At 30.2% G+C, this 26,849-nt stretch overlaps 3 protein-coding genes across 3 annotated transcripts; all 3 read right to left on the bottom strand.

Annotated features, from left to right (window-relative positions):
- Positions 1-2,497: 2,497 nt before the first annotated feature.
- LOC121128680 (uncharacterized) lies at positions 2,498-3,083 on the bottom strand. The gene has a single exon (XM_040724267.2). The coding sequence runs from the start codon at positions 3,023-3,025 to the stop codon at positions 2,498-2,500; it is 528 nt and encodes a 175-aa protein (XP_040580201.1). The 5' UTR covers positions 3,026-3,083.
- A 1,538-nt stretch (positions 3,084-4,621) lies between these two features.
- On the bottom strand, positions 4,622-5,224 carry LOC121128414 (uncharacterized). The gene has a single exon (XM_040723990.2). The coding sequence runs from the start codon at positions 5,186-5,188 to the stop codon at positions 4,703-4,705; it is 486 nt and encodes a 161-aa protein (XP_040579924.1). The 5' UTR covers positions 5,189-5,224; the 3' UTR covers positions 4,622-4,702.
- Positions 5,225-11,145: 5,921 nt separating this feature from the next.
- Positions 11,146-11,784, bottom strand: LOC121128413 (uncharacterized). The gene has a single exon (XM_040723988.2). It carries the CDS (start codon positions 11,729-11,731, stop codon positions 11,228-11,230), a length of 504 nt encoding a protein of 167 aa, XP_040579922.1. The 5' UTR covers positions 11,732-11,784; the 3' UTR covers positions 11,146-11,227.
- Between the last annotated feature and the right edge of the window lie 15,065 nt (positions 11,785-26,849).

Here is a 26,849-nt window from a genome sequence, read left to right on the forward strand (position 1 = left end):
GTGTTAGCCAGCGGTAGATGAAACAGACGAACAACACCTTTAGTTCTTAGTATTTTTGATGGGGCCAATACATATTTTTGATATAATTTTCGATAGTATTACCAATTCACCTCTGAGTTTCCTTTTAGATCTTTTAAGTGCAAACATGTAACTCTGGAGAAAAACACTTCTCTATTCAACAGTTGGTTTCATCAATAGACGTGTCTACTAACTGTGGGATAGATGTTACCTTATACAGTATCTTTGGAACAATTTAATATTGTATAAGTAAAAATATAATCAGTCTGTGTTGAATCGATTAAAGTTCCATAAATGGATCATATGTTGTGACTTCTATTCGTGATCTAAATTATTTAACTAATAATAAAAAATGGCTCCTTTAACTTATTTTATAACACATTCAGCAAATAAATATATATTTTTTTTTAAATAAGATCATATTACAATTACTTTTTTGACATAATTCTTAAGCTTTATAAGAGGGAGCTGGCTTGTAAGATGTTTTATAGGGTGGAGTAGGTGCGTGATATGGAACTGTCTTGTGAGCATGTTTTGGGTCATATTTAGGGTAACTAGGAGTTCCCTCATAGGTAACATCAGCAACTTAAATATTTACCCAAATGAGTTTTTACTCTGTTTAAAGTTATAAAATATTTTTATAAATACAGATGGTCAAAATGATTATATAAATGTAAAACTGAAATTGATCCATCTATGTGTTGGGAAACAACTCAAACAATGCTGTTAACATTGAGTCTTTTTTTTCATACGAAGTAAATAGCTGCAAATGTATATTCAGACACAAACAAGGAATTACATAATTCTCCTAAAACTTAGCGGTGCCGTTAAAAATCAATGTATTGGTTATTTCTACAGCTTTTTATAAGCTGTAGGCGTATAAAACTCACTCTAACTCCGGTCAAAGATTATTTAATAGTACAAGAAATTATGAGAAATGAATCACTATAATGTCAATTAATAGCAAGCCTCCTGTTCTTTGAACGATGGTTCTGCTTGTTATCTGATACATTTGAGGTGGGTATTGCATTTTTGAAACCGGATTGGTAAAGAATAAAAATGTCCCTATGAATGCATCATTTGTCAGCTATGAGTGATTACTTAATAATACTTAATAACCAATAGTATTTTACAGTGATGTGATCAGAGCAATACATCCCTTCTAATTACATTTCAAACATGAAACACGTTCTAGAATTCTCAGTGAAATGGATGTATCAGCATTATTCATCTCGGCTAAAGATCTTGCTAAAAGGGAGAGTTTCATTGATGTTCTCTACCTTGTAGAGAAGGCAAGAGAGAACGTGAAAGAAATCTACATTCTCAACTGTGGAGGGAAATTGACGTTTTTCAACAATTATGGCGAACACAATTCGGATACTTGGATTTTTGTAGATGGGAATGATATTAAATTGATCCCAAATAGTGACTAGATTTGGATTTGTCGTCACTTTATTCGGCAGAATGTTTTTTTATAAAACGTTGTTTGTTGTTTTGTGGGTGTAATCATAAGTGGGTCATTCTATATTTATTTCAATAATAAAGGTAGGTACAACAGTTATAAAAATGCACTCAGTCATAAACTGTTGAAAGTATCTTAGATAAACTGTTTTCTACATATATTGGTTGTGCTTACTGGATAAAAAAATAGTTATTAAATGCACAAAAATATTAAAAGTTTGTTTTTCTAGGAGGCCTCAAAGATAATTAGTCTATTTTATAGCTAATCTTAATGTAATTAGGTTATTTTTCGAAAATAAAATTAAAAAATAATATTATTTCAATGGCCTGATTTTCCTAATTTTTAATTTCTTTGGAAGTCCTGAATCAATGATACTCCAACAATTCCAAAGATTAAATAAAAATTATAATTATTAAGAGTGATATTGGTGTTTTTTTTGTTTTTTTATATAATGTTAAACTACATCTTAGAGTAAAAATGCTTAAATTGGAAACTATCTTTTTGTCATATATATTAGGTGGACCAACCGTCATCTTTTCCTTTTGAATATGTGATCTTTATTGATCCTATCCAGAGCGTTCGGGGACTTTTTTTTCTTTCTAAATTCATGATTCATATTTTTGGATTTTTGTTCGACTTAAAATATAAAATCAAACAACCAAAACTATTATTTATTTATTTAAAAGAATCTCAAAAGTAAAGCATTGTTAAAATATGTAAGTGTTCTTAAATTTAACTATTGTCAAAATATTAACACCTTCAAACCCCCTAAGCCGTCATTGATCCGACAACGTGTCCTCTTTTTTTTTTTGGAAATAAAAATATTGTCACCCGATATCATCCATCTTTGTCTCCGACAGTGTAAAGAAAAACACATGAAATATGTATTAATTTTTATTTTAAAGGTTGAACTAAAAAAATTATGTTCAAAATAATTTAATTGATTTTACAACACATTTAGCAAATAAATATACTTTATTTTTAATACCTAAATAAGATAATTTTTAAAGAGAATGCTTAAGCTTTGTAAGATGGAATAGGAGTGGGTTCGTAGGAAGGAGCTGGCTTATATGCTGGCGTAGGAGTGGGTTTGTAAGAAGGGGCTGGCTTATAGGTTGGGGGAGGTGCGTGATATGGAGCTGGCTTATAGGATGGAGCAGGTGCTTGATATGGAGCTGGGTTGTGGGCATGTTTTGGCTCGTACTTGGGGTAACTAGGAGTTCCCTCATAGGCAACATCAGCAACGAAACCATTGTATCCATCAACGGTGTAGGTCACGGTTTGAATACGACCATCGGGAAGAGCAACTTGATAGGATCCAGAGGTAATCTTTCCATCCGCATTTTCCTCAGCTGTGAACTGAGCTCCAGAGTAGTCATCAGAGACACCATATTTGAAGGCATAGGGTTGGGGGCTCTCATCGTAGTGTGTCGGCTTGTAAGATGGAGAAGGGGCATGATAAGGAGCTGGTTCTGAATGATGAGGAACATGGTGATCTCCTAGAACGGAGGACAGAAGAATGGATGCAACCATGAATCGAAACATTTTTGTGAGTTATTGAATGTTGTTGGAAGAGGAGTCACTTTTGAATTGATGATTTCAAATACAATTTATTGTCAATATATACTTTTGAGATTTTAAAGGTCTGTTATTTTACTAATGGTGCTTTTGTATACTTTGAAGCATATGTGTAATATGTAACGGATAACAATTGAGGAAATAACCACACCTCTTAGGGGTCATTGTTTGTTTTGAACGCCCTTCAAACCTTGGTCACTATTATTAATTAAGGATTTATTTAAAATTTCTATTGATTAGAAATATGAGGTATTTAAGTTGAAAAATAGATATATTTGTAGATATATATGTATATCATGGATTATACATAATGTTCCATATATAATTGACTCCCATGTTTTGTATAAATCAGGTTAAATAATTTTTAGTTATTCCCTCGTTCATTATGCATATTTACAATTTATAGATCCTATAACACCTATTTTAATTAATAAATATGACATTTTAACTAAAAAATGTTGTGAATTTCAATCTGGAATTCCTAGACCGGTCTAATATCGTAATCATTTTTATTAATTCGGTACAACTTCGGTATGGCGGGTCTAGCAGTAAAATTTGGGCAACAAAAAAATCTGTATTGATCTACATTTTTACTTTTGATAAAAAATAAATAAAATGACGTTTTTTTTTTTGGGGGAAAGCTATAAAATGTTATATGCAACTTTTTTTTAGAAAATGAAATTGCTTCACAAGATTTTGATTTAGTTATAACAAAGTTTGAAGTGTGAATTTAGCCTTATAATTTCGTTTGATTGACTTAAATCAATATTATTGGTTATATTTATATTGATGAGTAATGTAACTCTAGGTATTTGAAGTCTATAATGTACCAACCAATAATGATCAACGAGTAATTTTCATCAAAATAGTCAAAAATATACCATATAAATCCCCTATAAATAATTATTGCATTTTTTATATAGAATTATTATTATGTTTATTGGATCATTAAAAATAATTTTATTTTGTTGAACTAATATTTTTTTTACAACTTTTTATAACATTATATACTAATATTTTCTTTTATAATTTATCGATAACAACGACTGAAAATGTGCCAATACTGATTATATATAAAGTATGAAATATGCTATTATGTTAGTGCCAAAAGTTATGTACATATTATTTTAAACTTTGCAAAAAAATAACAAAAAAAACACCCCTGAGACCTCCAAAACACTATTCTGAATAATATACCTAAAGGTGAAAAGTATACCAACTAACCCTTAAATGCTATACATACATAGTTACAGAATGATCACTCAAGCTACAAGATAATATTGCCGCTCATTGTCTCCCCCTCCCTTCAATTAATATTACATAATTATCAGTTTTTTTCATTTAGCAAATAGTTATAATTTAACGTTTATTTATACTGTTTTTCGAAATTGCATTCCCATCTCACATATTTTATTTGTGATATTTTGACAAATTATGTAGATGATTGATACCAAATGGATAGGTGAAATATTTTTTTTTTTTTCAATAGTTATGTTCTCCAATTGTTAGATGTTTCTATTTTATAATTACCAATTGTAAAGGATCGATAAAATATTTATCAAATTTTAAAAAAACAATCAGTTTATTATTAAGCTTCACATTTTGATATAATAAATAAATAAATATACATATATATATAATTTTTTAAGCTTTATAAGAGGGAGTGGGCTTGTAAGCTGGGACGGGAGCAGCCTTGTAGGAAGATGGTTTGGGTTCGTACTTGGGGTAGACAGGAGTTCCTTCGTATTGAACATCAGCGACGAATCCATTGTAGGCATCAACTGTATAAGTAACAGTTTGAATACGACCATCGGGAAGAGCTACTTTGTAGGATCCGGAAGTGATCTTTCCATCAGCATTTTCTTCAGCTGAGAAGTTGGAGCCAGTGTAGTCATCAGCTACACCATATTGGAAAGCATAGGGTTGTGGTGCTTCTTCGTATTTGGTGGGTTTGTAGGAAGGAGCAGGGGCGTGGTATGGAGCAGGTCGTGGAGGATGGTAAGGAGCTGGGGTTGGTGCTGGTGCATCATAGGTAGCAGGTTTTGGTGCGTCATAGGAAGCAGGAGTTGGAGCGTGATGACTGCCATAGACAGAGGAAAGGAGAGCAAAAGCTACGATATATTTGTACATTTTGTTGAGGATGTTAGTCGATGAAGGATACAACTGAATCTGATGAGCCTTGGGTTCTTACGTCAGTCATTTTATACACGCTTTTGATTTCCTTTTTTTTTTTTTTCGGGCCAGCATTTTCTTCGATAGGGAACTTTTATTATTCTTTTGAGCCCTTGTATCTATGCACACCTTAAATGTGGGGGTTATGCTTCATTTTCAAATATATTCAAGTTTGATTTATATAAGAAAATTTAAGTAAAACTTTTGTCCGATTCATTAATACAAATATTCTCTTAAAGTAAAGCTAGATTTCCAATGTTTGATATTGCATTTATAATGATAGAATTTGTCAAGGTTTAAAAAGAGTAAATATATTTTGTACCTATCATTTTAAATCTGATTATACTTTGTTTAATGGGCTTTATAAATTTGATCAGAGGGCCAATTTAATTGCAAATACATATATATATATGAATTAAATTTAGTTGTTTCCAATAATTTTAGAAATTGTGTAATCAGATTCAAAATAGTTATCATATCTAATATTTAGAGTCAATATTTACTTATTTTTGAATTCAAAAATACTATTTAATTATTTCTTAACATTCTGATAAAATACAAATAATGTTTGTAATTATTAAGTAAATAACAAAGAACGAAACTGACCTTATCATTTTTTAGAAGCATATTTAATATATATTTTTCAAAACACAAAAACAAACATGAAAAACGTTGTGTGAAAATATATATTATTTTTTTCATAATATAAACTTTTTCGTATTGAAAAAATAAGAAAAATTATTAATCTTCTAAATTAGATATTTTTTTAAAGGATTTATAAAATTTAAAAAAGATTATATAAACATTGATGAGCGGCCTGAAGTTTCGATTACAATTGCAAATTCAGACTTTCTCTTAATTATTATTCATAGTCCTAAACATTGGTGGATTCAGTTTTTTGAAGTAATTATCAACGAGAAAAATTGAACAGCACTGTTGTTAATTAATTAGAGATCTCAACCTTCGATCTTGACAAATTGAGATACTATGTTTGCATCTGTAGATTACAAGCCCTAGGGACTATTATTATATCCAAAAAAAATGGAATGTTAGTCAGAAAATTTTAAAAAAATGACAGGAAAAAATGGAAATGTCTTTTCAAAAAGTTATTTTATATTTGAGTCGAAAAAATGTCATCTCAGTCGGAAAATTTGAACAAAAAAAAAAAAAAAAAAAAGGCAACAAATAAGTCCAATAAACATATTCAGCAAAATTTAACCTGAAAACTTGACTTGATAGGCATTTAAAGTGGTCAAAAACTCTGCCAATCAATTGTCATGGAGAATAATAATTCAGTCTTGTAGAACTGACTTAGTTTCTTTCACTCAAATACTGATTACTTAAGTTAAAAATGCATCTTACTACACTGATCCAGTCTCAGATCATATACATACTATCTTAAAATACGTGATGTAGTGGTTGTCAGACTCTGATACGCGAGATCCACCTGGTGGTGCGTATAAGAAACTTCACAAATGGGTTAATCCTCTACCATTGTATATTCAGTTTGGTTATAACGATAGTATTTGAGGATTTCAATATTTTTCCGGAGGTAAACAAAAAGTTTGAAACCCACTAGTCTAAGAGTAATAAACAACGAATATGGTAATTGCAGTAAGATGAATTTAAAAAAATATACTTTACTATAAACTCAGAAGTAATTTTCATTCTTATCTCTTGCAGATCGAAGAACGGCAACTGTTCTTAAAAATTACATTGGTCAATCAATTTATCTAAATGGCAAAGAAGTGGCAATGGGTTGTTACTTTCAATATAACATTTTAATTTAATATCTGTTCTTATCGATTTTATTATTGCTTAAAATATAAAAGATGTCCAGTCAATTTGCATAATTATTGATACAAAATTTATCACATTTGTTTGTCAAATAATCTCTACTATTAATATTTATTCATTTAACATTTAACACGACATCTTCTAAATAAATTATAATAAATATAGATGCAGATAAATACAAATATCTAATGGTTTTAAGCATGATAAGATGGAGAATGCACTGGTTTGTAGGCTGGAGTTGGTGTGTGATATGGAGCTGGCTTGTGAGCATGTTTTGGAAGAACAACTTGATAGGATCAGGACGTGATCTTTCCATCTGCATTTTCTTCAGCTGTGAACTGAGTTCCAGAGTAGTCATCAGAGACACCGTATTTGAAGGCATAGGGCTGGGGGCTCTCATTGTAGTGTGTTGGTTTGTAGGACGGAGAAGGGGCATGATAAGGAGCTGGTGCTGGATGATGAGGAGCATGGCGATCTCCAAGAACGGAGGCTAGGAGAACGGATGGAATTTTGAATTGGAGCATTTTTGAAAGTTGGTGAATATTGTTACAAGAGACTTCCATTATTATTTAATTGAGATTTCGTTTATTTCACCTACCTATAGCCCCTTGTATGGTTACATTACATAACACCGGTTCAAGAGAGAGGAACATAAGGAATATTTTGCGTTTTAATCCAGATTATTTCTTTGCAATTATTGAAGTGATATACATATATGTATATTAAACCGCAAAAGTGTCTCATTGCAAAATTTATGGAAATATACACAATGAAGCAATGTCTGATTATGTATTCCAGCGTTTATTTTCTTTATTTTTCTCCATAACTGACATTTGCTTTAAAAAAAATGCATTTTTCTAATTCAAAGAGATATGTATAATGTATTTTATAGTAGACTTATCATCGTTAAAACAAGGTCAACATTGTCAGGATCTATTAACATATTTAATCTATGGATTACTTTGAATTTGGAAATCAGGCATTTTTCCCCTTTCAATAACAAAATGTCAATTCAATTTTTTGTTTTCTATTTTAAGAAGAACTGTCTCACAACATTACTCTAATAATGATTGTTGATTGAAATTACATACCAATGAATACAAAAATGCAGGGCGAATATTAAAATGCATAAGTCTTGCATGTCTATGCTATTGTGAAAAATAAGGTTAAATTGATGTTATTAAAAATGAGGAAAAATGTTTGAATACTTTTATATTATATCAATCAATTTTCTCTGGGGTATGTACTAATATATATGTATAATAAGTAATATTTAATCAATTTATAACTTGTCAAAACATCTTACGTATGTATTTCGCAACTTTTCTTCCAGTAATATACCTGGGAAGAGCAATGATAAGATCCAGAGGTAATCTTTCCATCTGCATTTTCCAAAAATTTAATATTTAGTGAATAGTTATAGATTTTTTAAATTTTCATACAAAAATTTAGTATTTTATATTTTTTTTTTAAATTTAATAATTGACATTTAATTTTCGAAATTTTTTTTGTCAAGAGCTATTGGTAATTCATATTTTTTTCTAAAAATTGTAGTATAAAAAGTTTTTTTTCCTACAAATTTACTACTTGAGATTAAATTTTTGAATTTTTTTTTTTTTTTAAATTTCAATTTTTAATATGAAATTTTGAAATTTTTTCAAATTTTTTCCTACAAATGGGATATTTAATTTTTTTTTCTAAAACCTTTTATTTGAAATTTCTTCCTAAAAATAAAATAGTTATTTTTGAATTTTTTTTTTAATATTATTTCAAGTTTTTCTATAAAATTTAATATTTGAAATTTAATTTTGAAAAAATATTTTTGACCTTTAAAAAATTTTTGATTTTTTTTAAATTCAATTTTTAAAACTATAATAAGTTTTTTTTTCCAAAAATTTAATATTTAGTGAATAGTTTAATTTTTTAAATTTTGCAGAAAATTTAGTATTTTGTATTTTTTCAAAAATTGTAGTAATATTTAATTTTTTATTTTTTAAATTTTTTTGTCAAGAGCTAATGGTTATTCATATTTTTTTCTAAAAATTTTAGTATAGGAAGTTTTTTTCCAACAAATTTACTAATTGAGATTAAATTTTTGAAATTTTTTTATTTTTTAGTATATGGGGATTTTTTTGTAAACAGCTGTGTATTTTTGAATTTTTTTGCTAATATAAAACATTTCAAGTTTTTTCTATGTAATTTAATATTTGAAAAATTTTTGAAAAAAATAAATTTTTTGATCTTTAAAAATTTAGTATTTTATATTTTTTCAAAGAATGACATTGAAATTTAATTTTCGAAATATTTTTTTATTTTTTTGTGAACAGCTAGTAATATAGTTTTTTTCTTTTAGTATATGATGTTTTTTCCAACAAATTTTTTGAAATTAAAGTTTTGAAAAAAATTTAGTTTTTTTTGAGGTTTTGAATTTTTTTTTGAAATATTTCAATTTTTAAAATGAAATTTTGAAAAAATTTCAAAAATTTAATTTTTCAAACACTGATAGACGGAATAGGAGGAACATTAACAGGTGACAATAAAATACTAAGTAATTTTGTATGTTAATGTCGTGATCGATGTACCTTTTTATTCGTTTTAATACATTATGGAAACGAATTTAAATATATTTTTGGGTGATTACAAACATATTAATAGAGTCAAATCCAGAAATAATAGACCTACGCTTATAGTCAACGTTTTTTCATACCAGGTAGTCCATTGAAATCTGAACACTTATTAATTCAATAATTAATTAAGGTTGAGTGGTTGAAATTAATAAATTTTTCCATATATTTAAGTATAAACAATTAGTTACAAAACAAAACAAACTTCAGCCTTCTAGCTTACGTACAAGTCGAGAAAATGACACTTGAGCAAGATCGATGATTTTCTATTCACGAACTCCAAGCTGTTGGGTGTCTCCAGGACCACCTTTCACAATGTCAGAAAGTTTGAAACGTTGGAGAGGAAGAAGGACTCTGTCTAAAGGCCAAACTGGACGCGGGAGGAGTTAAGAAAACATCCCAGGCCAATCCCCTCAAGCCCATGAATGCCATTGGACTGTCTAGATAGCTATAATAAAGTGGGTGGAAAAAGTCTTCTGAGGATGGAGAGGCCACTTTTGAAACCAGCAATAAAAGAAACCCATTTCTTTCATTGCAAGACTTTTGGAATCTTTTGAGATCTTTTCAACTATTTTTTTTTGGGACATTTTTGGCCCCTTACAGCCATGATAATAGCCCCATCGACTACATTTTTGGGTGTATGTCGAGGGGAAGGCATGCAGTGTCCTTCATCGAAACACTGATGTCCTCAAAGCCACGGTCAGCCAGCACATTCTGTCGCCGCCTTGAAACATAATTGCTTCCAACAAGGGAGGATACATTGATGAATAAGAGAGGTCAGATACACATCTATTTATAGTATTGCTTTTGTTCAAATTCTATTGTTAATTAGTAAATTATATCTTTTGAATTTTAAAATTCAAAGTTTTTAGATTTTAATGGACCACTTGGTATAGTAATTTTTTTTACTACATATAGAAGAAATGTTAAAAGAAACATTACGTAAAATATCCACATAAAGTCAACTTTTTCGTTCCTTTTTGAGTATCAACTGCTTAGAAATTCATGAGTATGATAAAAAAGTTGTAATAAATAATTCCCAAATGGTGTTTTCCTTAATTATTGGGGTACAAATTGTAAGCTGTGGACAATGATTTTTTTTTTTCTGTATGCTTCTTTTTAAATTCGTTCAAGTTCAGTTTCAATCAATAATGATATACTTCATAAGTGTTCCTCAAAAAAAAGTAATATTACCACAAAAACAATAAAGTAATTACTTAATATATGAAATAAATATAACATTTTAATCGTAAAAATTTGGCAGTATTCGATTATAATTTATATCAGTATCCCAAAATTACCGTTTTTTTAATAACTTCGGATATATGAAAAATCCAGATATATACAACTTTTTCTCTGAAAAATAGCAGTTTCTTTTATTCAAATTTAATTCTATATATATAATGCTTTGATTCTATTATATATTAGTAAAATATGTATTTAAATTGATGTATGTTCTATGTATTCCTTCGTAACCCATTAATGATTACAAAATATTTTTCAAATAAACTTTATTTTTCGACATAACTTGTAAGGTGAAAAATAATAATAAATAAATAAATATGTAAATATTCTTTTAAGCCTTATAAGAGGGAGCAGGCTTGTAGGAAGGAGTGGGCTTGTAAGCTGGGACGGGAGCAGCCTTGTAGGAAGATGGCTTGGGTTCGTACTTGGGGTAGACAGGAGTTCCTTCGTATTGAACATCAGCGACGAATCCATTGTAGGCATCAACTGTATAAGTAACAGTTTGAATACGACCATCGGGAAGAGCTACTTTGTAGGATCCGGAGGTGATCTTTCCATCAGCATTTTCTTCAGCTGAGAAGTTGGAGCCAGTGTAGTCATCAGCTACACCATATTGGAAAGCATAGGGTTGTGGTGCTTCTTCGTATTTGGTGGGTTTGTAGGAAGGAGCAGGGGCGTGGTATGGAGCAGGTCGTGGAGGATGGTAAGGAGCTGGGGTTGGTGCTGGTGCATCATAGGTAGCAGGTTTTGGTGCGTCATAGGAAGCAGGAGTTGGAGCGTGATGACTGCCATAGACAGAGGCAAGGAGAGCAAAAGATACGATATATTTGTACATTTTGTTGAGGATATTTTGTTGCTGATGTTAGTTGGTGAAGGATGAAATAGGATCTGATGAATAGTGGGTACAAATGCTTGACATTTTATACACCTTTTTGATTTCTTTTTTTGGGCCAGCATTTACGTTTTTTTGTTTCTTTTTTGACGCAAGATACTTAATGTAGGATTTCTTACTTATACCATATAATATGGTTCTACTGTAGAAGACGGTGCCACGCCTAGGAAAAAAATCATGTAGGACTCAAAGAAGGATAATTTCTTATTCTTTGTTTTCTTTACTGTGATATTATGAAATATTTTAAAAAAATCCCTAAAAATGACTTCCTTTCCTTACTTAAGGAGTAAGTGGTAATCTTTGCTCAGTTAATATATCTATTATATATCTATAATAAAATCTAATACTATTTTATTATTAATTAATTTAAATAATAGTCAAATTTTTAACAGACTATTTCCTTCCCAATCGTTGCGATACAGTTATGTCTATAATATTCTTTAATAAAAATAATGCTCTACATATATTAGAGGGCTTTAGGTAATTTTGTCTTAAATTATTTTACCTCCAGACATTTTTCCTTTAAACCCTTTTACCTTAGGGCATTTTACCTTAAAGCCATTTTGCCTAAAGGATATTTCCCCTTAATATATAATAAAGGAGGTTTATACGTCGTGATTGTTTATTTTTTGTTAAAATTGATGTTCCTTTCGAACTTTTTAATCAAAGTATGTCATGTTAATTAATAAAAAACGCAATAAATATGTGTTTCCTGTTGGAGTAATGATGGAATAATGCTACAAAATTTCACTACATACATACAATCGAAATCAGACCAGTAACAAAAGTATATTAGAATTATAAGAAAATAAAAATAAACAAACACAACATGGATTTGAATGGAAAAAGTGTCAATCCCTTCTCCCTTATTAATTATCAAAACATGATCGATTATTAATGTTTTAAAATACTCATGTATAACGAACAAGTAGAATATGAAGCAAAAACATTATGTCATAATTTTTCCAACAGAAAACAAGCATTTAATGTATTTTACAGTATTAAAAATTCAAAGGAAACATCAATTTTAACCAAAAATAAATAATAGTGACCTATAAAATTCATTTATATATATTGAGGTGAAATATGCTTGAAGCTATATAGCTTTCAGAAGAGATGTTTTCAGGCAAAATAGTTTAAAGCATGCCACGGAGCGGGTTATTAAAGTTCGGACAATTTTCACTTTTAAAAAATTTGAAAACAAATAGATAAAAATATTACTTTGTAAAAAAAATGTACTTAAATTAAATATTTGACACAGTCTAGGAAAAGAGTTTTAAAAAAGGCTTCAAATAATGATACATTATTTTTTTTAAAGAAATGTTGCTCAATTAAACATGATCCAAATAATATATTTAATTAAGAAAGACTAAGTTACGGAAAAAAATCGGATGTCAGTCGGAAAATTGGAAAATAATATTCAAATCCCTCTCATAGAAAAATCTTTATGCCTGCTTTTTCCCACACTTTGAGTATTCAATGTTTATTTTTTGTAGAAATGGTACACAACAGACTAATAACTTCTAATGACTTCTAATAACTTACTAAAAAGTATTTAGTAAATATATATTTATAGATAATAAAATTATTTTGTTGCAAATGTAAAAAATAAAAATCAATCTTTCTTCCTTCCATAATTATTCTGTATTATGTACGTTATCATTAAGTTGAAAGGTTGCATAATTCATAAGTATATAGAAGTTTTTGACCATTGTATTATTCTACTCTCTAAAGGCAGTCACATCAGAAAAAGAGAGGTACAGAAATTTAATAATGAAATCATTGATAATTGTAACTTTCATCACTAATTATAAGGATCCTCATTAGCAGACTTGATTTTCAAACAAATCTGTAAGGTAAAATATATCTAGGTATGTAGATGGGGGCTTATTCCTCCATTTCAATCGTTTGCTGAATGGTAGTTCTTAATCATAATATATTACCAGGCCGCGCAAAATTGTTTACCGATGATGTAAATATACTTTTTAAGAGGTTTTGTGGCAACCAATCTGATTGTTTCGTATTTTTACTGTTAAAATAAACAAAATCCTTCCTGTGAGAGCGTAACTACTTCCACACGTGAGACCATGTCCAATCAGGAAACAAAGAGGATAGAAATTGCAGCCCTCCTCCGAGTGGGAGTGCCTCATAACAACATTAAAGAACAGGTTGGGGCCTCGTTGAAGACAATTTACAACGTTTCCAAGCGCTTGGAGGCTGGGGTGATCTCAAGCATTCCCCTGGGGCTGGCAGGAAGCCCACTGTCTCAACAAGGCAAGTAAAGGCAGTGTTCAAGAGGACTCCCAAGAGGTCCATTACCGACATGGCCAGAAAGATGGGAACGTCGACATCAACTGTTAGGGCATTGAAAAGGGCTGGAGGAAAGTCCCTGAGGCGTACTGAACGCCCTCTGCTAACTGAACGTCAGCGAGAAGTCAGGCTTGAGCGTGCCAAGAAAATCTTGAATGATATCAAGAGCTCATCTGGACGCATCATCATTTTTTCAGAAAAGAAAACTTTTACGGTCGATCCGGTTTTCAATAGGCAAAATGACCGTGTTGTGAGCTTTGAAGATGTGCAAGATAAGCACCGCTATGTGGCAACAACAAAGCACCTTGCTTCGGGGATGATGTTGGGTATCGTGGCCTCCAACGGGAAGGCCATGAAGCCGGTATGGTTCCCCACTGGCTCCATAGTCGGCAACTCTCCTTGGGGGTTCCAACAAGATGGAGCACCCGCCCACGCTTCCAAGAAAGCTCAGGAGTGGCTCAAGAACAACATGAACTTTTGGCCAAGGACTACTGGCCCCCTCAGAGCCCAGATCTGAACCCACTAGACTTCTCTATCTAGGCGCACGTGGAGACCAAGGCCTGCAAAAAACAACACAAGAACATAAATGCCTTCAAGGCTGATGTCAACAAGGCCTGGGCCTCCATGGACCACGATTACATCCAGCAAGTCTGTGGCAGCTTCAGACGTCGCCTGACCAGTGTCATTGAGTCAAATGGTGGCTACATTGATTAAATTTGATCACAAGCTAAATATTATTCTAAAAATGTATGAATAAATTGTTTCTCAAGTCATTTGAAATGTGATTATTGTCTGCGATATGTTCTGAACAAAAATCGGTAAATAATTATGCACGGCCCAGTAAGACACGAATACCCTGGTATTCGTATTTTTAAATATGAATGTGGAGATCAATTTGTAGGGTTGGGTACGATTACCTATAAAGTACAAGGTACTTGAGGGGTAGGGGGGAGGATAATTAATTGAGCCATTTCTACTCTGGTTTGCATACAATATCATTAGAAAATCATTTGGTAGTTTAAAAAACACACACTCTTCAACAAAGTAAGTTAAAAAATAATTATAAAGATTTGAAAGATGAGTAGTTATTATGTACATAGGTATGAGTATTTCTTCAAATGAAGATATAGGTTGTGTGGTTTTTTTAAGTGGTAATTCCAAAACTGACCACTTTGGTCTATATAACTGCTATAAAGAATAAAGACCACCCCCAGGTTCTCAAAGGTATTGAATAATATGGTTGTATATGTTAGCCATATCAGAATTAATCAAAATACGAATAATTATTAATTTGATTCTTACCTAACTCACATCATATTTCAGACTGTGTTTTGTTGTCAGCTGTCAGCTTTTTATGTCTCTTATCAGGGTTCCGAATAAAGTTGATTAACTGAATTGGAATTACAAATAATGAAATGAAAACATCTTTATAATCCTGAAAGGTGGTACCATCATTTTTGAATCCCATTGAAGTGATGCACTTTCTTTAACTTGGCTCTTTTAAGCCATTAAAGCAATAGATTAGAAACCATGTATTTCTTACTAACATACATTAAAACAACATATTTTGGAAAAAGTACCAATTAACAAAAATAATGTTAAACATATAGTTCTTTAAAAAAAAACACAAACTAGAATGTTTAGCTTTGCTTGCCATAGAATTATAACCATATACCATAACATTTTCTTTTCAAAATGCTTAATGTGGGCCCGGTAGAACTTCTTCGAATTTAAAAATATTTCATATTTTGTTTTTTTATTATAAGTAAAACGTTTTTATAATACTGCCGAGGCAATATTTATTAGTTGGGGAGGGGAGGGGGATGGAGGGTTCTTATGCACCCTAGGAGAGGGGTAATGTAAATACCATGATACATTTGCCCCTGTCGAAGTAGCGAATTAATTTTTGTGTATTCCATTTTTACACATTTTATCTCTTTGATTCTCCCATTATCTCTTTTAGTCAGTTGATTTTTCTCATTAGAAGCAACTGATAGTAGATTTATTGAATTAAAAAGTTTACATATATCTTTTGCTTGCCCAAAAATGGCTTTTATCTACAAGGAATCTTAGTATATATATATATTTGTTTTTTTGGTGGGGGGCTTGGTTTTTGGATTTTTTTTGTGAAAAATAATCAAAAAATTAATTTAAATATTTATTTTTTTAAAAGAAAAATTCAAGTAATACTTTTTTTGCAAAAAATCCATTGCTATTTTCAACAAATTAAATTTTCCGGACAAAAAAATTCAAAAATTCATAGCTGATAAAACAAAACAAAATTTAATGTTTTAATTGCTTGGAAAAAATTCCTTCAAAAAAATTGCATTTTTTGAAAAAAATTATTTTTTGCCTATTTTGGGATGGAAAGGTGGAGGAATAATATAGTAAAGATTGATTGTGTTGTATTAGGTTAGATTTCAAAACTTTGAGTTAAATATAATCTTAATCTGAATTACATTTGTAAGGCTTGATACAAGTGCGTCCAAAGAAATTTTAGCTTTTTACTGGAAACAAACCTTTGTATTTATTACATTACATATATTAGGATTGGACAAGCTTATATCACAGGGGCGTCCCCAAATTAAATATGTTTTTTTGGGAGGAGAGATGACTTGGGTTTTTTAATCTAAATTTTTCTGAAAATAAATTTGAAATATTAAATTTTTTTGAATTTTTTTTTTAAAAAATCACATCAGTTGACAAAAAATTTCACATCATTCTTACAAAAATTAATTTTTCAAAAATAAATTTCAAATATTAAATTTTGGAAAAAAAAATTAAAAAAATCCTTAGCTTTTCTCAAAAAATAATTTTTTTTAAATACATTTCAAAAATTCTAAGCATTTCTGAATAAATTAAATATTTTGGAAAAAAATATCACAAATTAAATTTCAAATATAAAATTTTTAGAAAAAAAAAATTAAATATTAAATTTTTTGTCAACTGGTGGATTTTTTAAATTTTTTTCAAAGCAATTTAATATTTGAAATTTATTTTCAGAAAAATTCAAAAAACCAAGTTTCCTCGACTCCAAAAAAAAAAACATATTTAATCCTGGAACGCCCCTGTCGTATAAGCTTTTTATTCATTGCTTGTCCACTCCGAATATAATGTAATAAATAGAAAGGTTTGGGAACTTTTTGTAACTCAAATAGACATTTCTAAAAACAAGTAGGTGACTTATCCGGTAACAATGTTCACAGCAAGTAAGTACTTCATAATTAAAGTAAAATTAGATTAATTTTAAATACTTAATAGTGAAATAGTCAATTATAGCGTTTCTTTAATATATTCTGTAAATCAAAACAAAACAGATTTGAAAAGAGCAGTTTTTATTAAGAGCAGGCAAATATAATTATTCGGAGTCCTTTATTTCAAAATAGAATTTTGTACATTAGAGAGCGGCTGTAATGACAAAATGTTGAGCTTTTTTGTGTTCTTATATTGATTGATTACATTCCGTTCACATTTTTTTTTTGCAAAATATAACAGAATGCTAGATTTAAATACCATTTTTTACAAATTACATTTTCAATTTTTTCTGAATGATCCTTTTTTTATTTATAAAACAGATAATTTGGTATTCTTTTTTTAAAGCTTTTTTATATAATAAGGTTTTTAATGTTAAAATATATATATATGAAATATTAATATTGTACATGTAAAGTATATTTTACAATTAAACACGGGCCTACAGTAAGTCCCCCCAACCCCCCATTTAAAACCGACACTAAATCTACAATTTTATGAACAATATACACAATGAAAGTAATTATTATTTACTTACTATTTTTTCATATTAATTTTAGAATTACTTCCTCGACAGGATACCAAAAATATGTATGTAATTATCATTATCTTCATTAGATATTATTTTAATTGATAAATTAAAATGCATTATAATGACAATAAACTGGGTCCGTGTGTTCATTATTGATGAATTATAATTAATATCCTTGAGAAAAACTGGATCAATTTTAACAAAGGAAGTTTATATTTATTTCATATTATAATCAAGGTTTCATATAACTTTTTATTAAAATAAATACACTAAAATATGTTTATTTAAAAGCCAAAGTTAGGTGCACCTCCGAATCCTCTGGTTGGATCTATGGATGGCCCACTTCTGAATATGGGAGTAGAATCCAAGCCTGGAAGAGGTGTAAGCGGAAGTGGAGCTGGTCCAGCAGCTCTGGAAGCAAAAGGACCTGGTCCAACAGCTGTAGGAGCAAGAGAACCTGGAGTAAACAAATGTGGTGGTGGAGGGGGTGGACCAATGGGTCCTTGCTTATGAACTGGATGGTAGTGAGGAGGTGGAGGTGGGGTGTAAACTGGATGAGGTTCATGTTTTGGAGGGATGGCGACACCATCGTAGTGAACATCAGCAATAAAGCCACTATAGCCATCTACTGTATAAGTCACGGTTTGAATACGACCATCGGGGAGAGCAACTTGATAGGATCCGGTTGTAAGCTTTCCATCAGTAGACTCTTCAACATTGTATCTGGTTCCTCTATATTCATCATTCACGTCATACTTGAAGGCGTAGGCTTTTGGTGTTTCATCGTAGTGTTGATAGTGAGGAGCTGGAGGAGCGTGATGTGGAATAGGTGCATGGACAGGAGGTTGGTAAGGCTCTGGATGATAAACAGGCACGTGATAGGGATCTAAATTATCTCCAAATACGGCATTTGCAAAAATAGGCAATGTAACCAATAGATAATGAAACATTTTGAAAGAAGGTTTTGATTTTTTTCTCCTCTGGATGTCAACTGAGTTAGATAGCAAATCAAATTGATGATCTCTCTCTACTCATCATTGTCAATTTATACTCTTGACTTTTGTTCTTTGAATTTTAGGGCATGCTTTTCATTATTCGGATAAAATAATTAAAATCACATAAAATTCCTTGTTTATCGGAAGTAATTGAACTTGTCTTAGTTTTGGGTAAATTAAAAACGTAGACCCGCAATTTAATTATATCTAAATAGCTACATTGATCTATTAATAGTCCACTTAACTATTTTTGCAAGTCAATACTTTACTTACATAATATGTTATTAGGATATTGTTAATTATACATAGTTGGGCGTAGGAAATCAATTCTATCTTTAAGCATCTCATTAGCATATACAGGGCGACCCATCAAAAGATTATATTACAAACAAATTATGATTTGTATTGAATATCTATGAATACTTTTTGCAGGTTAAATATTTTCTTACAATTTATCAGTATCTCATCTAATTCTTCCCAACTATGGAATTATTATTCAATAGTTGTTAAGAATTGTTAAGAACTTGAAAGGAGCTAATTATAATTTAACCAATCAACGTTCAGAAGACTTATTTGGAGAAAATAAACATATTTTTGTTAGCAAGGTTGAATTGTAAGTTTTCAGCAGTTAATATTAGTACCATTCAATGCACCAAACCAATTAATCATTATTTCTTGAGAGTCACGCTTTCTTTTATTATCTAATATATATTTATTTTATTCTGATCAGATGCTGCTTGATTCGATATTCATTACGTATCAATATTTGACAAATTATAAAAAATTATACACATATCAATTATTAAAGTTTAATGTTAATTTCTATTTATTATGTAGATAGAATTTTCTCTGTTCGATATGCATAGTTTTGTGCAAATATCTATTAGGTTTAATTTTTAAGTACCAATTTTGGAAAAGTGTTTGGAAGGGTTGGAAAATTTCTTCAGATTTTTGTATATGGTAACAACAGTACGATTATAAACTGAAACGAATTTTAACTGCTTTCAAAATGGCCCTTTATGCTTTACCTATAGCAATTATTAATACTGCATTCAATTCAAGTTCCAGTTTTTGTGTTTAGCGCCGAGCCAAGTTCATGGTAGGACTAAATTGCCAATTTTTGAATTCGGTCGATGTTGAATTTTGAAAATTTCCACAAATGTTACGCCCAGGCAGCTTAGACCTGGGAAGTTTCGACCTCATACATATACTATAGCATAAATGTATCTTATATGAGATATAAGTTAAGGTTTAAAATGAGTTTTGTATCCATTACTGTAGGAGGCGTTCCATAGCTGGTCGTCTTGAATATGATTATGCATAGCTTACTTAATAAAGTTAATAAAGGAGCAATAAAGATCGTTGGCTATGCAGACGACATCCTCGTTTTAAATAGTAAAAAACATCCCCACACCCTTGTCAAAGCAATGCAAAGTGTAATCCATACTGTTGTTGAATGGGGAAAAGAAAATGGTCTTACCTTTCACCCATCAAAATCAAGCATTATAGTCTTTTCGAAAGCTTATACACTTAGATCCAAATACTTTTTTTATAGAAATGTATGGCAAAGTGATGGAGTATACCACATATATGAAGAGCCTAGGTGTGAATTTTGATCAAGGATTCACCTGGACAGTGTATTTGAAAAATAAAGCCTCCAAGTTTTCTCGGATATGGAATATGGCTAAGGCAAAATTGAGGACTGACCTTCGACAAGGTTCTTTGGTTGTATAAAGCTATCATCCGACCTATCATCTCCTATGAGTGTCTAGTATGACAACTACGAAGAAAAGTGTAAAGAAAATATTAAACACCATTCGAAGGAAGCACTCTTGGGAATGACCCATACATTTCGATCGATACCAACTGCAGGAATGGAGGCAGTTTTTGGTATTGCTCCTCAGGACATATACATTAAGGAACAGGCGACTAAATCAAGAGGGAGAACAAAGCATTTTTGTAGTGATACCTGGGATGGCATTAGTAATTTCCGAAAACGTCGTGGTATCGGTTCCATAGTGATAAAATACTTATACAAGACGGAATGGGTCAACCAAGAGACTACATAAAAAGTAATTGCATTTGGATAGGTAATAGTCATATTAAGAATCCTGACGTGATCATCTATACTGACGGGTCTAAAGACTATGACGGAAACACTGGGGCTGGATGGGCCTTCACAAAAGGTCATGTATCAATTTTGTAGTTCAATGGTTTCATTGAATAAAGAGGCTTCTGTGTATCAAGCAGATATTTTTGCGACAACACAAGGTGTAGAAGCTCTACTCAAGTACGAAAGAACACTGAACAATGTAATATGCAGATCCGACTCCCATTCAGCAATTGCTACAATCTTTAATCCACATACTACTAATTAATCGAAATTTATTCATAAGTAATTCTACTGGATGCCCGTTTATATTTTTAGAGAAAAAAAGGATTGCAACAAAATCTATTTAGATTTGTTTGCAAAATGGATATAATATATTTTTAAATATCAAAGTACTTTTTCCTTAATAATCATGGCCCCAATTGATTTATCCTTTTGTCTTAAATTCTTCTCTTTCTCCTCCAATATTTGCACTCAATCCTCCCTTTACTCTAACAAATCAATATTGCTTTTACCTAAAAATGGTTGGAAAAATGCAAACAAGCCTTATTTGCATAATTTGAACATCACTACCGCTAACTTATCAGTATTAACTAAAATAATTAATTATTGTATACATACTTAATGCCGGCTTTATTACATTTAGCCAGATGATAGATTAATCATTTTAATTTAATGATTTACGTTACAAACAATCACTAAAATTTCTATTCAGTGGGCTTGAATTATGCATACTTTATTTTTGGAAATCCAAAAATATCTGGAAAATTAAAAATAAAATAACAAAAGTTGTAGCATATACGCAAAAATACAATAAATAAAAATCTTTACTAAGTCCAAAACATAAATTAATCATTTATTTGAATTTAAAAAGACATTATTGTTATGACCATAAAAATAAAGGACTAAATATCGCGAATAATGTTAGTGTAAGTTTTATGCAATTTCGTCCGGTGATAGATGAAACATATTGGTTTAACAAGGTGCGGTCCATAATAAAATATTTAAAAAAAAGTGAATTTTATACTGATTAGTTATTTAAATCTAAAACAATATCTACCCCCTTTTCGGAGAAAAAATGGTAACCCCCTAAAGGTCTTATTTAAATATATTCAGAATAAGTTATTACTATTTTATTAGCTTTTAAAATTTATTTAATTGTTTACTTATCTATTCCCCTAAAAAAGCTGACATTAAATTATTCAACTAATTGATAAATTCTCTTTGTCCATTGAATCTCATTCATTCATTGATTTATTAAACTCTTCTGTACATTAAATATTGTTTCTTTTTCTAATTTATTTCTTTAATTAATTATTAGACGGCTGTAAGGATTTTTGCTCTAATAGCAATTCATTGTTGAAGCATTCTTATAACAAAATGAATCAACTATTAATTAATTAACATTTAATCATTGGAATACATGGCAAATAACAAATTTTGTATTTTTAATTTTGTAGTAACATGAATGGGAATCATAATAACATAGTTTTGCAGCATGAATCGTCATTCAATATATTTTTTTCTGCAAAGTGTCCGTTCGGTAAAGTGTTCATTCCACAAAGTGGCTTTCGGCTATAAGGTTTTTGCCAACGAGTACACGCACAGTAAATAAAATCTACATTAAGTATAATGACAATCTATCATTATAAACAGATGGTCCATTTCTAAATTTTATAGAAATGACGAGCTGTCATAGACATAAAATACAAATTTGGGTAAAAAATGATAACTCACAAATTTTGATCAACTATCACGAATAATTGACACAAAAAAAAACACACACACGCATACACAAGAGATGCTGTTTTGATGGTAACTTTGCACCAGATATTTGGGTATCTTAACATTCAAGTAACCAGGAATCTTTCGTTTGACTTCTTCTGATTCACCAATATTTTAGAATTCTTTGTTTTAATTAAACTTTTATTAATATGTTAGTTCGTAATATAATATATCAAAAAAAGAAATGGCTGCTTGATTAATATGCAAACGTACTTTTACAATTAAGGTCATGATTATTTTGAATACTCCTATACAAACCTTTAACGAAAGATCAAAGTCCCTCTAATAGTACTATGTATTTTTGATTATATAGCTGTTTAATTTAAAAATAAAGATTTATAATGTGCCCTTGGAGTAAAAGGTAAAAAAATAAATTTTAATTCCTATTCTGTTTAAAATAAAATAAAATAATTTAAGAATAAAACAGTATTAATAGTTTTATTTAATTTAGTAAAAAAAAAATTAGAAGAATATATAATGATATCTGCTTGTAGTTTGAAAATGACACAGCGAACAATTTATGGGTTAAAATTTCTGCCAATGAAAACAAAAAACAAACAAACCAAGAATATCTTTAATTTATCTTGGAGCGAAGAATCCAATAATTATATTAGTTTTTAGCTGGATCATTAAGTTTAAGAAAAATCTGAGATTATAGTAATCCGAGACTTTTATTGTTTAGAGTCATTTTGTAGCCAATCACCAAATGAAAGTATATTGAACAAAACTGATGTAAAAGGGTTTTTCATTATTATAAAAATGGTTTTATTGATTCTGTATCATGTTTTGAACTTAACATATTTTCATTTTTAGGCTGAAAAAGGATGAAAAACGAGACTCTAATTTAAACCCGTATAACATATTTATCATTCATATTATGAGGAATATCATATCATATATTACCGGCTGGTACATTGAAATCAGAACACTATTTAATCCAATAATTAATGAAGGTTGAGTAATTGAAATTAATTCATATTTCGATATATTAAAGCATAAACAATTAGTTACAAAAAAAATCCTGAGCTCTCTAGTTTACGTACGAGCCGAGAATATTACACTTGAACATGCTCGACGAATTTCCATTCGCCCACACCAAGCAATTGGGCATCTCCAGGACCATCGTCTATACCATTGCCAAGTCTGAAACATTGAAGAGGAAGAAGGGCTCTGTCAAAAATACCAAATTGGATCCAGAGGAATGAAAGAAAACAGCCCAGTTCAATCCCATAAAAAAAATATTTCCTCCGTTGCAAAACTCTTTTGAACTCTTTTTTGACACTTCCCCCTCCCCCTACAGTCCCTACGCCATGATAGAGGACTACATCTGCAACAGGTGCCAGGGCGTCTGGAATCCATTATTGCCGCTAAGGGGGACTACATTAATGATTAAGAAAGCTCAGATACACATCTATTTATAGTATTTATTTTGTAGAAATTCTACTGATAATTAATAAATTATATCTTTTTGAATTTTAAAATTCATAGAGTTTAGATTTTAATGGACCACTCGGTATTTAAAAATTATTATATCTTTTATTTTTAAGGAAATACATGTTTAAAAAATATGAATATTCAAGGATTTGGTTCGATTTGGTATTTTTTTGATTGATCTTAGTTTTTATGGGGTGGACTAGCGAATAGAGAACTATTATCTTACTATTTTATATTATTTTAATGTCATTATAATGAGTTAATCAATGTAATAAATAATACTAATTAATATCATAAATTCCGTATAAATTCAAATAAAGTAATTACTAACTATATACAAAATGCTTAAATTCCCTATTCATCGATCTTTTTATTCTTTCGATCCTGGAATCTCCTTCTCAAGGAAAGAGTCGATTCTGCTCTCTTATGAAACATGCTAGTTTTCTTCGTATGAATTTTCCTCCTGTCATCTCTCGTAGAATATGGAGCTCCGAATAAGAGCATCTCTTGAAATGTATTATCCATTTAGAAGTATCTTCCTTAAATTCCTTCTTAATATTTGAAATAAACTTAGTAATTGCTTTATTTGATTGTCTGTAAGGTAAAAATTACTCTGAACATTAGTAGTCCCAAATTACTATAATCTCAGAGTTTTCTGAATCCTGATAATCCCAATAAAAACTGAAATCAGTTTTGGATTCTGCACTTAAAGGTAATATTTTTGGTTTTATTTATCTGGTATAAATTTTTGTCTTCCCCAGTGTTATAAAAGATGAAAACAAAGCATTGGAAAAAAATGTCAACTTTCAAAACTTAAACTGCGTTGGGTGACATAAAAACTTTTTCAAAATTTATTACGTATCAGTTTAAAAAAAATCATATTTTAAGCCCATGAGAGCTCAACTATTTTTTAAAAATTAGAAATAAACCGGTCTATTTTACAATTTGTTCTATAAAAGTTACAACATATATATATATTTGAGAAACTGTATTTTAGTACTATGTAGAATGTTTTTTAACATATAAATGGTTTTTTAAAGGAAATAATACGTATAACTTATGTGTTATTCCCCCCTTGTCGTAAAGGATACTTCCTAGACGTTATTGTAATGTTGCTTGATCATCAAACGGTCAGAGACCTCCTGTTCACATGCAATAATTTTTATTGATAATGAAGAAGAAAAATTTTATAAAATATCAAGTTTGTTGAACTCTCTTCCTTTAAGAAACTCACTTGGAATAATGGAAGTTCTTCTTTGACAATAACCTAACTTAAGTATCTAATATATTAACATCAAGTTAATTATAACTACAGAACTGGGAGTAATTCGAATTCCAAAATTAAGAGAAACTATTAGACTATCAATTACAGAGATATGTTTACTCAAACAGATAAAATAGAAATACAATAAACATGAGGTAAGCCTCTTGAACTAAGCCTATTGAACAAAGCCTCCAAACCAGTGGGTTGCAATCCTTTTGAGGGCCATAAGTAATTGGATTATGGATTCTGTAGCAAAATTATTATTATATTTTTATAAGTTACTATCTTTCCTAGAAGGGTCCCATTTGTGTGTCTATTGTGTACGTCTATGGCATAAGTGAAAGCCCACTTCAAGTTTTTGCCTATTGCCCCAGTCATATACCTATTGTTGACATTTTTGTGAGAAAAACAAGGGCGCGAGGAGAAGGGGGAGGATTACATATGGTATTACTGAATTAAAACAATTAAATTGTTACTATCAGCTGTCTGTTATATGATTGGGAAGGGGGATAAATTACTGCTATACAGAGAAAAAACTTTTTACTTTTCCTAATTTTTAAGAATAGTTACTCATTTCTAGGGATAATCCTTACTTCAGAGGAAAATTTTAAAATCATATCAACCTATTAAATAATGAACAAAATAGAAAAAAGAGCACACGCAACAACCAATTTTTCCTTTTCGAATTTCTAAACTTATTTTTATCATTACAAAAATGTCAACTTTGCATATGCCCCAGGCCCCATATGTCTCCTCCTTCAAAACAATGTTGTTTGAATATATAAGAATGGAATCGTTTTATGCTTGTTTCAGAATATAAAAATCTTATCCACGTAATTCTAAGGAAAATCGGATTGTCAACTGCAAGTAAAAATATCTATTAATACTAATTATTTTTTCTTAGACTGATACTCTTTTCCATTGTTGTTGAGCATATTCTTTGACAAAACTTCCTCCCCCAAAAAAAAAAAAAAGAAGCTGAAACGCCCTGTAAGCTTGGGAAAATTTTCCTGGTATGCAAAAACTTACACCTGAACACCAAAATGACACTTTTAAGATATGCAATTTTTTACTTCTAACTCATTACAGGGTGGTTACCAGATCTATTGTGTGTGTACACTTCTGAGCGTCTATTTGGGTATAAGTAAATATATAATATATAAATACATGATATTTTTATGAGTGCAACTCTTCAACCGATATCATTTATATAAATGTATAAATATACCTACATATACAGGGTTGATCTTATCTAGAGGTACAAATTTTATTAGTTTCAATCCGGAATTACATTGGTGCAAAATCACAGAGGAGAACAGCAAGAGATCGTATCTCTGAACAGAGCAAGGTGAGAAGGTTGCAAAGAGTAGAGAAGATTC

This window comes from Lepeophtheirus salmonis, chromosome 13 (genome assembly GCF_016086655.4).
Source record: "Lepeophtheirus salmonis chromosome 13, UVic_Lsal_1.4, whole genome shotgun sequence".
NCBI classification, from domain to species: domain Eukaryota; kingdom Metazoa; phylum Arthropoda; class Copepoda; order Siphonostomatoida; family Caligidae; genus Lepeophtheirus; species Lepeophtheirus salmonis.

Excerpts from the sequence above, each read along its gene's own strand:
- LOC121128680 (XM_040724267.2), bottom strand. The coding sequence starts at position 3,025 with ATGTTTCGATTCATGGTTGCATCCATTCTTCTGTCCTCCGTTCTAGGA.
- LOC121128414 (XM_040723990.2), bottom strand. The coding sequence starts at position 5,188 with ATGTACAAATATATCGTAGCTTTTGCTCTCCTTTCCTCTGTCTATGGC.
- LOC121128413 (XM_040723988.2), bottom strand. The coding sequence starts at position 11,731 with ATGTACAAATATATCGTATCTTTTGCTCTCCTTGCCTCTGTCTATGGC.